The sequence below is a fragment of the Electrophorus electricus genome, chromosome 15 (genome assembly GCF_041902795.1).
Source record: "Electrophorus electricus isolate QZ-2024a chromosome 15, ASM4190279v1, whole genome shotgun sequence".
Taxonomy (NCBI): Eukaryota; Metazoa; Chordata; class Actinopteri; order Gymnotiformes; family Gymnotidae; genus Electrophorus; species Electrophorus electricus.
In genome coordinates, this window is record NC_137511.1 from 1123131 (window position 1) to 1138890 (window position 15760).

Below are 15760 nucleotides of genomic sequence, written 5' to 3' on the forward strand. Positions count from 1 at the left end.
GTCATCACGAAACACCATCAACGGCAGACCATACGGCAAGGTGGTGGGACTGCCTCCGTAAATACTTCATTAAAAAATAGCAAACAGTGAAACACACCAAAAAGCACAAGAATTCATGCCTTGTTCCTCGCGTAGTTCAGTTTCAAATGGTAATCTTAACTATTAATTCTTTTTGGAGGAAATTGATGAAAACATATTTTTAATGGGCCTGAACCAGAGAAATAATACATAAACTGAATTTCATAAGAAAACCCCAAAACATAACAGTATATTCATGTATATGAGAAAAGTGCTGACGTGTACAATATTTTAAAGCAGTGAAGTATTGGCTGCCTTTCTTGATGAAGTCAGCACTTTCGCCATATTCTCCCACCAAAGAGCATTGTGTAATTGTGTAATTGTGTGGTTGCAGGAACAACATTGTAAGCATTTATTACTATACAAGGCGGGGGGTGGGGGTGGGGGGCGGGGGGTGGAGGGTTGTGACTGCAAAGCAAATTCCAATAACCGTTGCAAAAAAAAAAAAATGCAATTTTGGATTTCTTTGTTATCGATCGCCTCTGTGTTTGCTGGAGGGACTGAACCATTATCAGTGTCTCCCTTCAGCGTGTGGGGGGTTGTTCTTCAGCTCTGGCTTTATAAATCTGAGGTAGGAGGGGCAGGGTGGTCTGTGCAGACCTGCTGTGGGCTGTTTCTCTAGCTCTAATCAGGAGAGCGTTGCACTAACAGCATTCTGGGAGGTGACGGTGCAGATACGTTCGAGCCGACTGCTAGAGTTTTACGCCTTTCTCACTATCCTCTCACTCCCTCTCACTCACATAAATATCCCCCCCAGTACACACACACACACAAGCCATTAGTGCTCCCAGGAGCTCCTTCAAAATGGCACTTTTTTGTTTCGTCTCATCCTTTACAGAGGGATGGAAAGAGCAGGAATTGAGAGGGAGAGAAAAGGAAGAAGGCCACTGGGAGAAGCCAGATACTGACACTTCTAAAACACGGGAGGCTTTGCTAAGTTACAAACAGGCACTGGGAGACACTGGGAAACATCCCTCTTTACACAGGAAGTCTCATATTTCTGTTGTGCTAAAATAAAACATAACAATAAGTATGATAATATTTTAATGGCTCACCATAATAGGTTACTGTCTTATGTAAAGTTTGAAATGCAGTTTTCTATAGTCTACAATGCAGTTTGAGGAGTTTGAATTTTTCTTGTAAGACTCATGTATCAAGTTTGTCTGCTGAGATTAAGAGTTCATATTGTGGTATATTCCGACTGTCACCAATAGCAGCCGTCCCTTAACAGGGTATGAGCACAGTCATTTGGCTGAAGGAACTGCTGTTTAAGCAGCAAGGACCCCAGTGTTTTATGTTAACCAGGCCAAAGATATACTGCGGCCCCGTTCTGTTCCCAAGAAGCCACGCCAAATTCTGCATTATGCGCATTGTTGGCCTCAGCAGAACCCAGTAAGACTGGACAAAATGTACATGCAGGCACTGAGCAGAGCAGTAAATAACCGTACAAGAGCAGATACTGTTTTAAAACAAAATTTGTCAAAGATGCACCCTAGACACTGACCTCCCCTCAAAATCGTTCGATTACTAAAATGTAGTTACAGAATTGATTTGGCTCCAGCGTGTACAGTCTGAATTCTGAATGAGGATGAAGAGAAAAGGAGAATTAAAGACAGTTCCCTGTTGTCATGCCTCCCTGTCAGGGAGCAAATCTGCCTGATTGATTTACATTTACAGCGTTTAGCTGACATTTTTATCCAGAGCAACTTACAACTCTGACACAACTTGAGTAATTGAGGGTTAAGGGTCCCAACAGTGGCGGGACTTGAACCAGCAACCTTCTGTTAACTAGTCGAGGACCTTAACCACTGACCAAAAGTGATCTAACACTTTTGGATACACAGGGGACCGAACCCTGGACCTCAGACATGCTAAGCATACAGTCTACCACTGAGCGTTATCCCCTTTTCAGAGTGGTAAGGTAATGAAACGGGGCGTGTTCCAAGAGATGGGGGACTGCGCTCTGCTGCCTCTATTTCAGACTCCTGCAGGTTCCTGTTACCTCCCTGACAGAGAAGAGATCCAGGAAGCCTGGGAATTTTAAAGCCAATTTCTGCTCCAGTGCCTGGAAATCCAGTCACCACCAGTCCCGGTCATATGTAGCGAGCCACAGCTATCATGTTGCGTGGACACTGGAGAGCCTGGGAAAGGTGAATCTCATGACTGGGATCCTTGCGTCTCCGCTGGGGATGTGTTCCGGATGGGATTAGGAAACTGGCTCGCACCAGTGAGGGCGTGAACTGCGAAAGCTGAAAAAGTGGAGACAAGCCACCTGATCTGTTCAGGAGACTGAGGAGTTTGGTGTTGGTCAGATATGAAGGCCATATGTCTGGAAGCAAAGTCATGATGCAAGCAATGACACAAAATGTGCAATTTCATTGTTGGATAAGATGTGCGTAATACGGTACATGTAGTTTGTAAATTAACCATACAATCACTATATTCTGGACATCCGTGATCAAGGGAGACATGAAAGAACCAATCATAGCACATAATACTAATAATGTAGATAAACATTGAGAATTGATTTGTAATCATATGAAGTAGAATAGAAATGTCTGAATCAATGATAACCAGTGCAATATCCTGACTAGACAGCATTGGTCTCCACAAACGAAGACACTGCTAAACACAAAAGGGAACAGAGATCCCTGGCAGTCCTGCTTTCTAACTCTCCCATTATCTGGAGAACATGCAGGCAGGGACTCTACCCTGCAGAGCAGGTCCAGAAATGGCAACATAATGTCATTTGTCTGCTTTCAGAGCCTCGCCCTAGAAATACCCATCATACCTCCTGAATACCGTCCGGTGTCACATCACCAGGCCATGGCACCCTAGAGTTCACCTGTCCAATCATTATCGGTGATGTGCCCTTCTGCTGCGGCAATCAGATACAATTTTGGTACCCGAGGGATGAAAAATCCAAAACAGAACCAGCAACAGGAACAAGTTTCCACTTGTTCCACTTACTAGGGATATGAATTTAATAATATACTCGCAAAAGAATGCTAGTAGAACAAATTTTCCAAGGAATTGTGTAGCAGTACTGGTAGAACCGACTTGGCAAGTCTCCATAAGAATATCATGACAGGACTGATTAGGTTTTGAATGACTTCCTGTACACTTAATTACTTCTCATACCAGTAAGAATTAATGGCATCTTTCAGGAAGTGTCAGGACCCAGGAACAGTAAGTTTGTTTTCTGCTGGATCCGAGGACACACTAGGAGCTGGCACCCAACCATGACCGCCCCACCGGCACCCCGCTGTGGGACAAGAGTATCACTCTTGGGATGCAAGCACAGTGCTCTCAATAGAAAAGTCTCAAAGCCAGGGAAGAACTGCTTAGTCCTTTTCACGGCACAACAGGATTCAACATAATTAGGTTCAAGCAAGTATCTCGGGGCTGCCAGGAGTGATGTCCATCCAACTTGTTCACCAGTAAAGCGAGGCATCTAATGGGACAGTTTTTTCATCACGTAAACATCTAAATGTAAACATCACACAACCTTTAAAACTCTTTTGGTGTTATTTTGTACAGACCGATTTGAATGAGTTTTTTTCCACCGAGGGCATTTTCAGGTTACTGGGCAACAGTGGTCTGTAAATGCATAACATGTCAGGCATGTGAGAGAGGGAAGTGCTCTCCTCCAAGCTGCTGGGAGCTGGCAATGTTTGCTTCCTGCATCTCTCCCCAGTTAGAACTGGCTGCGCTCAACCTTGGGATTGGCTTTCAGTTATTTTTTAAATGTCATATCGTGTCTGAGCGTGAGGTCAAGGTGAGGGCTAATGGGTCACCCAGCTACAGGTGAAGTACCATGAGGACATGGGGCTTACGAGAGCCAATTTTTATAAATTTTACTCTGCTTTTTTCATGACTTTTTTCCTATATGCCTCTACCTCAGAGTGAAAACCCCCTCAAACCAAGAAGAAATTCGTATTATGACTTCATCGCAGATTCAACCAAAACTGCAGGATGACACAAAGAAGTAATTCTTTAGCCTCCTTGATGTCCAATTGCACTGGGAGAGTGGAGGATCAGAAGCTTGTAAAAACAGCCACTGATATCCATTGGGCCGACGGTTAGCTGGGATTGTTGGTATCAGAGATGTCACAGGAATGTGCTCACCACATTCCTTTCCACGTAAACAGATCTGCACACCATTTTCTTAGTGTAAACATTTGCTGTTTCTCTTTCATGTCTCTTTAATTTTCTGATATTATCTCGGCAACAATTTTGACCAGAAATAGCAGTCAAAGGGGACCTATTTAAGACAAATGTAGGTAAAAATGCTATATACAGTAGAAGCCTATGGAATATGACATAGCAAAGATATTGCCTGAAACACTATCATTTATCAGGCTAAATATGCAGCAAATAAAAATAGACCTGTTATCATCTGGCCCAGGAACAGTCATCCAAGCCCAGGCATAGTCTCTCTTTCTCTCTCTCTCTCCCCTCAGGAGGCCCCTGGTCGCCATGGCTACTGCCATTACACACACCTGCCAGTGATTCAGTCGCCCCTACCCCCCACACCCCACCCTACCCCCAGTTCCCCAACAGAAGACGCATGGCCACTGAGACATAGTTCTGTGGCGTTCTGCACATACATAGGAGCCTCAGCCTTCCTGTGTCTCACTGACCTGAGATCAGTTGTGAAAGACAGAGAGCTGTTATTCTTATTTCATCCTTGGCCATGGAAGGTGTATTACCCACGAGTCATCATACCAGTGGATGCTGTTGACACACGCTCAGATACACGTTGGCTCCGTAACAAATCTCTTTTTCTCACACTCCATGTCTCCTTCTCTTCCTCTTGGAACGGATGGGCCGGGTAATTAAGGAGCCATTTTCTCTCATCAGCACATAGGAAGGGTAACCTACCACGTCGACTGTCTCTGAGTAAAATTAGACCACCAAAGGTAAATTGGACAGCGCGCGAGAGAGTTATTAAACCAAACATCCCCGTCCCAGATACGAAGACATATACACTATCCTATCAGGTTTTTACGCATTTCAGTTTTAGGGGATCTCTCGGACAAATTCAGTCACAACTCTAATGATGTCTCATGCCTTCATATTACAATGATTGGTCCTTCCCAAGAGATTCCCCATTGTCGTTCTAGTACTGTGGGTAGCTGTTGTTCTAAATCAGTGCCCTAACTGTTAAACAACAATGACAGGTCAGGGAGAGAGCCAGAGGAAAACAAGGGGCACGCTGTGAGACTGGCCTGGCCATTGTGCTCCGACAGTGCCAACACTGCGACACAAAGGCATCCTGAGATGCACTTCTTCTTTCCTTAGTCACAGTCCCTGGCGGCCATTAACTGCTGTATGGACTCACTTCAAACCCAGACGCCATCAGCCGTGGGACTGGGGTTTGCTCAAATGACTGCAAAACGCTCTGTGGAATTAGTGCCTCCTGCCCTCGAAACGTTACATAAGAAGAAACATAAATGAACACAATAATTGGTATCAATACAGCAGGGCATAATATCATAAAGGGGAAATGATCACCGATGAATCAGAGCTCTTTTAAACTGTCACAAGCCACTCACTAAATCATTTGTCAGGTTAAATAAGTTTTCACTTTGCTATGTTCTGAGGTTTGAGTTTCTCAGTGTGTTTAGCAACAGGTTGGAAAGCCAAAGAACTTGCCGGGAGTGGCTGCGCAGAGAGAGTGACAAGGGCTCACAAAACACACACACACACACACACACACACACACACACTCTGGACATTGTTGTTTAATTCAACTAACGTGGAGGAAAAGGAAAACGTAGAGAAAATGGCGCCTGTCATGCACACTGGGAACGTCAGAGACCAAGAGCACAGTGTACCCGGCACACTGACTCCCACAGTCCGCTCACACGGAGCTGTCGTGCTATTAGCGGTGAACGGCTGCAGCTCCGCTGATTACACTGCCCAGACTAACGTGTGTGTGGAAAACAGAGAGAGAGTCTCCAAAAAAGAGCTGGCTTCACATTACAAAACAGTCTCTTTTGTCTTAATCCTTTTCTGTCCTAATTATTACACCCGGATGCAAAATCCCTGCCAGTAATTTTTAGTATGTGTTGAAAATATTAAGTGGGCCACATAGAGATGCAGAAGCAACAAGATTGAAACTCTGATATAGGTGGTTGGCAAAAGAAAACCCCTAAAGTGGGCTTTCTCCAGGGAGCAATAAAATCCGACCCCACGGAGAACTGAGACAAAGCGCCGCCAGCGTTCTGGGGTTACCACAAGGCAGTGGAGGACCACAATCACCTCAGAGTGCACTAAAACAAATCCATGTCACTGAACCCACCCCTTCCACTGGGTTCCTGAACAAAGGAGAAGCTGTGAGGTGTTAAGGCAACGGCATCACAGAACAAACACCGTAAGAGAGCTTCAGGTGGTAACCCAGAGCAACAGGGCTACACATCAGACACTTCCAGCAGCAATTCTCATATCCTCATTACAAAAGCAAACGCTTCACGCAATGTTACCTTCTTGCCTTTCTTCTTGCGGTGAGCTGTCTTGCCGGCACCCTTATCCTTCGCTTCCTCACTCATCTTGGACTGAGGGTCCTCTCACACACTTAGTCCAACATGTAGGGAATGTGCTGGCCGAAATGTCACGAGTCTCAGTCAGACCCGTAGGTCCACGAGAGAGAGCGAGAGAGAGAGAGGGAGAGAGAGAGAGAGAGAGAGAGAGAGAGAGAGAGAGAGACTGCCCTGCTCTGCTGCTTGGACGCGCTCCACTCCACAAGCTCTGCGTGTACACCCTCCCTCCTGGAGCCCCTCCACTCCACCACTCTCTCCAGATCCCACACACTCCGCGGATCTGCGTGGGGCACAAACAGCCAGGGGGCAAGTGGGGGAGGGGGGAGGGTCAGCGTGAACAGAGAGGTCGGGAGGGAAGCCCCTGTCTCCTGCCACTCTCAGACGGGCGCGGCTTCGGCACCTAGCTGGAGCTCCACTCAGTGTGAATGGTGCTGATGGAGACGCGTGCTCAGTCTAGCAGCCAAACACAGAGAGAGGGAGGGAGAGAGAGAGAGAGAGAGAGAGAGAGAGAGAGAGAGAGAGACAGAGAGAGTGAGGGGGTGCAAAGGGAGTTAGAGACGAAGATCGAGAGGGTGAAGGAAAAGATAAAGAGACAGTGAGAAAAGGCAAAGACCCTTTCGAGCAATTGGCAGGGTGGGCAACCGGGGGAGAGATTGCTGGTTAATTAGGGGTTAATTAAGGCGTATTGTTGGGAGAACAGTCTCCCGCCATCTCTGGCTGGCTGTGCCAGGCATGCCCATTAGCAAGAAGCCTCGGGTCCTTTCAGACAAGGCAGAGGCAGCTGGGCGAGTCCTGCTGAGATCAGGATCAGGTTACTGCATCTGGGCGAGAGCTTCTGGGCTCTGACGTGACTCCAGGCCAGGACCCCGTCAAGGTGCCTCGAGCATCTGTGTAATGTCGTCTCCACCAGAGACCCAGTAAACACAGAGGAGTGCCTTATGGAGCCAGACACTGGCGGGGTGTCTTAGCAAGCTGTTGACTATCACACATTTTGCTTACACGCATCTGAGCTCCAGTGCGCTGGGTAAAAAGGAGTGCAAACACGCTTTTCTCCAGACGGGGAGGTGGACAGAGAGCAGACAGGGTAACGTGAAGTATCCTGAAAGTACGACAGCCCCCAACCACTTTGGTGTCTAAAACTAGGACACGACACTAGTGAACAGCTCCCATAATTAATATTTAACATTTACATATAAGGACTTGTGCAAAAAGTGTCGTAGCAACGAAAGTGGTATTGAGAGAAAGGTGTCACGTTGTCAGATGACATGCACCTGCTAGCAGTTAGAAGCACGTTCAGCATTTAACATGACACCATGCTCAGTGTGCAAAGGCACCACATAATTATCATTCCTTATTTTTCATACCTCGGATAGCTACAGGTAATTTAATATTTGGTTCTGTCACAAGTGTAGCTCAAGGAGTCATTACTGAAGAACGGACTTTTGACTGAGGTACTGGGTCATGTCTTAGCTGCCCGTCCCCAGAGCTGACACTCTGACGCTGTTTTCTTATCTCCATAATGGTAGCTGACACTGATCAATGGTTCTATGTGCATAACTGGCAAAGAGGATGGGTTTCCAGACACTGAAGCAAGATGAGTGTAATTAAGCCACAGGAGTCTTTCCACTCTGCCCTCTGCTGGCCATGCTTGTAATGACATAAACAAGCCTACCCTGTTGACAGTTCATACAGTAAGCCTGTTGGTGTTTGGATTAATGGAGAGCTTGAAATAAAGTCCAGTTGGAACTCACAGGTAGGTCTCTTGATTAAAACACATTTAATGCATTAAATTGATTTTATAAGTCGACTTTTTTAAGTCGCTCTGGATAGGAGCATCTGCTAAATGCCGTAAATGTAAATGTATATGTATCCACCTTGGTGCTTTATGTATCCTCTAACGTTCATGTGTGTCACAGCACCAACCTTGAGATACATTTGAAAGCAGAAGGTAAAACAAACAATATAAACTGGATTTGGATACATTAGCACAAAGCCAGAAGTCTTAGGCCTGCATGACTATCTCTTATTCGATTTCGGTCTAAAAATAACATCACCCCCGGCGTTGCCCAATCGACCTCGGTTCGTTTTGCCAACCTTGGCTGCGGCATTTTCACACCCAAGTGGAGGTGAGGGGCCTGGCCATGCATTCAGAGCCGTGGCCCAGGCCAGGAGGACCCGTGTCACATAACATGTCCACCTGCGGTGCCTAAAAGTGCTTGCTGTCAAGTGCGCAGCAGGGAGATCTTGATATGTGGCAAAGACTCAATATTTCAATGAGGAACTCTCAATCTTTCTTTTTTTTTTTTAAATAAGCAGACCAGTATGGTCATTTTGTAGATTGGGTTGCTTTAAGGAGATTAGTGAGAGATTAGTGTGCAGAGTTTGACTTCTGACGCAATGCCACTTACATAAATTGTTTTTTTAGGGCCATGGGCTACTCTCATGGAGCACTAAAGATTAAACTAGAAAATGCACCTTAAAAGCATGCCCATTCCCAAGACTTGCTCTGACCTGTCATATATGTGACTTAGTTTAAGTAACTACAATAAGTAACTAGTATGACCTCTTCAAATTTGAAGCACTTTATTGGGTCTAAAGAGCTTATACTTTCTGTAAGAATATCTTACCTATTTAAAGCTGATGTAAAGCTTATGTAAGAAATGAAACCCTATCTCTCTATCTCTTTAAAAACTGATAGCAATCACTAAAATAGTTGCTTTGTAAAAAACATATTTAAGACTCGTTTGGACAGTGTACTCTGCAGCTAAAAATGTCAACATGGCCAAGCTGTTTTAACCAATCAGGAAACTTCTCTACCAAGCAGGTAAGGGCAGTGGTGGCTCAGGTACCTGATTAGTAATCAGAAGGTTCCCGGTTCAGTCCCCACCACCCCGAGGTTGCCACTGTTGGGCCCCTGAGCAAGCCCCTTAACCCTCAATTATGCGAGATGCCTTCAGTCAGAATTGTAAGTGCCTTTGGATAAAAGTGTCAGAGGTGGTCCTTTCTGCCTGTCAGGAGTTTTCTACCTGCCCAGAGCACAAAGAAGGCAGATTAAACATCAGCACACATGTCTTTGGAGGGCGGGGTTTTGGAGAACAGTTGGAATGCAAGGGAGAAGACAGGCTCCTGCAATGACCACGTCTGCTGGAATTCAGCAAAAAATCGCAGCTTTAATAGTCAAGATGCCTTGAAACAAAAACACAATTGCTCGCACAGCCTCGACATGTGTACAGAATAAATAATTCTGAAGGGTGATGTGATGATCTTAAGTACTCACCTTTGATCAAAATACCATCACAGCAACACTGAATTAAACACTTAATGTTAAATGTTTCGATGCAGAGATATTATTAATTTATAGGCTTCTGCAGTGGATAATGGAACTGCACTTTTGTGGGTCTCTGACACTGTTTGTGCTCCAGTAAGTCCACATTACAAGCTGTATGGCCCCTATCAAGTGTAGATCTTGGACCAAATCCCACGTGTCTACGCGGTGTAAAGTTCTACTCTATGGCCAGGTACTGATCTCAGCATGCAAATATTTTGTTCGTAAAGTGAGATGTGACATTCATTAAATGAACAAGATTTACTCCTGACAAATTTCATCTGTCAGTACACAAATGCACCTCATATGTTAAGGGAGACATAATACCTTCCCTTTCTAAGACTACAAGATGTAGATGTAGATGTAGTGCTCTATTAATCCTGAACAACAGAACAACTTTCAGGGGATAAAAAATAAACTGACCATAACAAAGATCTTCTTTAAATGGATCTTATTGGACTAAAAAATTCTAGAGGCTGCAAAACAGATCCAGTGGTTCAGCACAAACGTCAGTTTCAATACTACAATGAAAACCATTTTAAAGCCTGATAGGAGCAAGGACATCACAGCAAACAGAGAATTTCCATTGTGTATTTGCCTTAAGGAACAAAATAAGTGCACGACGCTGGACAGTGTCTCATTATAGGCGTAAAACTCTCTTCACTATTCTGTGTTATGTGTGAGAGGAGCATTTGTGAGTCTAACACAACTGCAGTTATCTTTATGTAAAAGACTAAAAGCTAACTCATGCAAACCAGGGACAATCCTATCCTGCTTCTCTGGCACTGGACTTACAACACTCACACAGCTGTGGAATGTGACGTGGTCATCTCAGACTGAAAATACTGTCTATTAATAGATTCAGCTCCTCAAATCAGTGACTGACAAATTATTTTTAGACAAAACTCACAAGAGACAGCTGTGGTCAAGCTCGGACTCACTGAAGCTCTGAAGAACCCAAGGAAATGTTGGACTGACTTGCCCTTTGAACTGGGCTTATCATACATATACTCTCATGTTTGATTGAAGAATGGGGCTTGGCTAAGTTTGCGCTATCCTGCACACAGAACCCATTGTTTTATTTTGACAACTCTACAGCTGACACCAGCAGACATAACATGTTGGTATTGGCAAACAAAACACAAATACAATGTGTGGTCAGGCAGAACCACAGTGGGCTGAATTCTTTATAGATACAGTGTTGTATGACACGAGGATCGATGACCGTCAGGGAATGAATGAATGATGACTATTTTGTATAGTACATTCCTAGGTGGGTAAAGTACTTTACATGTTACAAAACCATATTTGCATGAGCTCATACTGTAGCAGGTACACAGTGAGGCCTGAAGCACTCCATTTTATATATTTGTCCCAGCTCTGTAGAAATCATACTAGTCACTATCTAGTCACCACACAGTCACTCGTCACCTCGGTCATCAGTCACCGTGCATCTATGTTCACACATCGCTGTGGTTTTTTGTGTGTACAGTGGGGAGAAGGTAGAGATGACAAGACAGTCTGGTAAAAGGGGTTGATGTCTTGATCAACATGAAGCCTGGACACCTGGATCCTTCTTTAACAGAAATACCCAAGAAAAATCATATCCAAAAGATAGGCAGCCGTTTTTAATTCACATATAGTTTTGTGGGGAAAAAAAACATTGTATTTACTATGCAAATATCCACATTTGATTCCGATCCACACAACATGCATTAATATATTAGGCTAACTTCGTACGTGAGACCAACACATTTCTCTTGTTTGCAATTAGCAGCTCTCCAACCACCATGACTTTGAGAACTACAGTATGAAAATGTTCCATCACAAAGTGTCTCACTGCTCTGTGTCTCACTGCTCCATCTACAACCATTCTAGGGTTAAGGACACTGGCCCGTGTCTTCTCAAACAGGTAACCCCCTGTAATGGCTTCCTGATCTATCGGTTGATGCTTATAAATGCAACTCCCCTGCACAACCTGCAAATCCACTGTAAGGCACATAACTCTGTGACTTCTTTGCTGTGGTTAAAGAAATGTTAGGGACATTCCAGTCAACTGTGCAGCACAGTGGTAGGAAGCTGGAGGACTGTGGCTAAGATGTGTGGAAAGTTACTCAATACCGAAAAGCGAAAGTGAAAAGGCGGGATGGGATTATAGTTGGGCTGGCCTTATCAGTGCCCTGATATTCTCAATCGCTATCAGCCACTATCAGGCACTGAGACCAGGAAACACAAAATGGCATACCCTGAGGGTCTTTGGTTTGATTCCCCACGTGTGCTGACCTGGTATCGGAGACGTCCAGGTTCAAACATTCTTTAGATGATCGCCAGCATTAGTTACACTGGATATTCAGATACAACACCAGCTCAAAGCACTGGCTTTTAGGTTGGGCATACAGAACAAGCAGAGTTATATATGAGCCTCTAGTAATGTAATCTATTTGTAATTGTATGAGATAAGAGCTTCTCACAGTACCCAGTACTCCCGAGCACTGTGTCAGTGCTTTAGACAATGCAGAGATTTTGTTGCAGTTGAAGAGGTTACTTTGGAGACGAGAGTTTAAAATGTTTAAAATCACTTCGTAATGTCCATAATGGTTTTTCTTTTCCATTTGAATTTGGTATGGGAGTCCCACTGTTGTCTTTATTTAAGTTTGCACGCAGTGTGGGTTGAAGAGCTTAGGCTGTTCTCTCTTACATAATCAAATGTAATGCTCACATCCCTTAAGCTACATTCACTGCTCGGCCAGGACCTTAATTCATAAATATACGGCATTATCTGTGAGTGGCTGTACAGCAAGAAACTCTCTAGCAAAATGCCAAGCATCTACCTCTTACATTTACAGCACGCAGCTGATGCTTTTATTCAAAACAACTTACAATTATGACTGAGTACAACTTGAGTAATTGAAGGTTAAGGGTCTTGCTCAGAGGCCCAAAAGTGGCAACTTAGCAGCAATGGGCCCTGAACCAGTAACCTTCTGATTACAAGACAAGTACCTTCATCACTCACTAACGGTGGTGAAAAGGCCCAGTGCTAGCCTTATAGGCACCACAGGTGAGGAGTGGAGTGTCTCGTGGCCTAACATGACTTTGCTGAACTGCACTGCACCTAGCCTCACCTCAACTCTTCTAGTTAGCCAAAAAAATGTGGTGGGTGGTGGTTTCATACTAAACATGATGGAAGGAGATGTTTATTTCAGCCTCCTCCCCCTCGTTCTCACGTTTTTTTTTTGCATGACGAGACAGTACTGCCTGTACACGTCAGTTTCATAACACCCCCCCTTCGCGGTTCTGCCTGATCTTGCCTCCAGCGTCGATTCCCACTGCTGGAGCCAAGCCTCAGGAAGAGAGTACTCACAAACCTGTTGGCAAACCGAAAGCTCCACGATCTAAACAATCACACGCTCCGAGAGCGCACCGATCCTGTTCACTAACCTGGAACGGCCTCTTGCCTTCACGCGGTCATAGGTCTCAGCTGTAACCTGCCGGACAGATGGCCGCATGCTAGCACAGTAATTATTGGCTTAGCCATGGCCCCGTGCCCCGAATGGAATGCAAGCTTCAGGACACACACTCTTTAATTGCACAGCACAAGCGCCCTTAAGCAACAGAACACTAGCTCAAGTAGCACGCAGAGAATGTGGGAGCTCAGAAGAAGCTCCATGCTTGGACACGCCATTGATTCCCTCTCGCTTGGATTTCTCTGCCAGCATCTCAGATTGCCGGGAGCCATCTGACCCAGTTGCCCACTACTACCCAGGAATGCAGCCAAGAAAAAAGCTACAACTGATTATCTGTTCTAAGAGTTGGAGCCATTGGCAATACAGTTGTTTTTGGTTTCACTTTAAGTGGGATGTGGTAAATGTGGTGGACAATATCGATCACATTGGAGAGCTTACATAAATATTAGACAAGCGTCACATCGATATGGTTCATTTGCACAACCTGAAGAGTCTTCTCATCGAGAAGATGGGCTTAATAGGTTGTCACTGCCAGTAACCATCTGTTTCTAATAGCAGTCTGATAACAATAAGGTTTCAAATGACCAATTACTTGCTGATAGCAAAGTACAGTATATACTTTGAACTCTGTGGTTGGACCTCCACAGCACACGACGGGCTACAACACTCTGCTCACAGGCAAGTCACACCCAGCCATGACATCACTCTCTTCCCTATTGCCATGGATACAGCCATTCAACAGCAAGCGCAATTCCCGAGACCAATAAATTGCCGGCAATTTCCAGCGCTCTGTATTGTGCAGACACAAAAGAGAATTCTCATTACATGTTCCTCGTGACATGTACCATCGTGAAGATTAACAACTGCACCAAGAATCTGAACACAGCTGGGGCTTGGAGCCAAGCAAAGTTTCTGGAGTCTCAGTGGGTCTGAGAGCTCACACCACAGCTTTAGGCAGCTGGTACACGTGGAGCAAGCAACTCTTGGCAGGAGGAAGCTGAGCGTAGCAGTATAAGAGAGACTGTGTGCAGCCTGATCATACTAACCAAATGCTTTAAGATATTAAAGCCTTTGCCCTATTTCTGTCCTCTTAAATTACAATAAAATCACATGAAATCCAGTTACCATGTAGACAGATAATCCATCAAATCATATTATACAGATAAGCGATTATTAGCTGCTACACATACACTCACCACCCACTTTATTAGAAACACTGGAAGTAACGTTCACTGGCTACTAGATTCGAATGATATTATCACATTGCAAACTCAAGTTATGGAATACCCCATGTGAGGGTTACAGGGCATTTCAATACCCTATGTGAGTGTTACAGGGCATGTCAATACCCTATGTGAGTGTTACAGGGCATGTCAATACGCCATGTGAGTGTTACAGGGCATGTCAATACCCCATGTGAGTGTTACAGGGCATGTCAATACCCCATGTGAGTGTTACAGGGCATGTCAATACCCCATGTGAGTGTTACAGGGCATGTCAATATCCCATGTGAGTGTTACAGGGCATGTCAATACCCCATGTGAGTGTTACAGGGCATGTCAATACCCCATGTGAGTGTTACAGGGCATTTCAATGTTACAGTCACACAACCTTTTTTCTTGTGGGCATCAGGTAAGTGAGCTGTTGCATCTCAGTGAGAGTGCAACAGAGAATTCAAAGATGAATATTGATTCATGTATAGTACCCTAGTAGTTATCGAATAAAATTTTAATCAACACAGACTGGGTCCGATGTGAATATACTGCAATAGTTATCATCTTTTCAGCCATTCATGTCAACAACCATTTGTTTTGTACTCATAAATAAAATTTTGTTTCAGTGGGAATCTGGTAGAGTAATTGCGTTATAAATTTTCTTAAAATGTAATGTAACATTGTTAATATCGAAACACATTCTCTGTTAATCTGGTTCTAATCCAGAATAGTGCCAAATGTACACTTTTAGACAAGAATTTTTCACTGAAGAGCAGAGGAGCATTTCACTTGCCCTAGTAGTTCCCTGCAAAGCGGAATGCAAGGAATTTGGCCATTGTAAGACAGTCCTGATACAAGACGCTGACACCAACGTTCACCCATCAAACATTGCATGTCTAGTCAAGACGTTCTCGAACCGTTAAAATGACCTACGTGCTGTCATCTCATGAGAGCGCAGCAGCTGCAGGTATCAGAGCAGGAACCCACCACTGATCTGACCGCGCAAGCTGAGAGACGGCTTGATGACGGCAGAGCTTCATCCTCGTCGGTTGCAATCGCCACCAAACGAACATGTATCCAGAAACTGTAGTTAATACAGCATGCAAGCTATTAAAATGTTATAAAAATCCCATG

The 15760-nt window shown here is 44.6% G+C and overlaps 1 protein-coding gene across 2 annotated transcripts in view; it reads right to left on the reverse strand.

Annotated features, from left to right (window-relative positions):
* The window catches only part of ank3b (ankyrin 3b), a 121114-nt gene that overhangs the window by 97316 nt on the left and 8038 nt on the right, over positions 1 to 15760 (reverse strand). The window contains exon 1 of one of the 2 annotated variants that reach the window (XM_081697704.1): positions 6567 to 6713. The exons of the other annotated variant lie outside the window; for it this stretch is intronic. Within the exon in view, the coding sequence (XP_081553830.1) occupies positions 6567 to 6632 (66 nt within the window). The 5' untranslated portion in view covers positions 6633 to 6713. Of the gene's footprint in view, positions 1 to 6566; positions 6714 to 15760 lie in introns of those variants that run through there. 2 annotated transcript variants of the gene reach the window in all.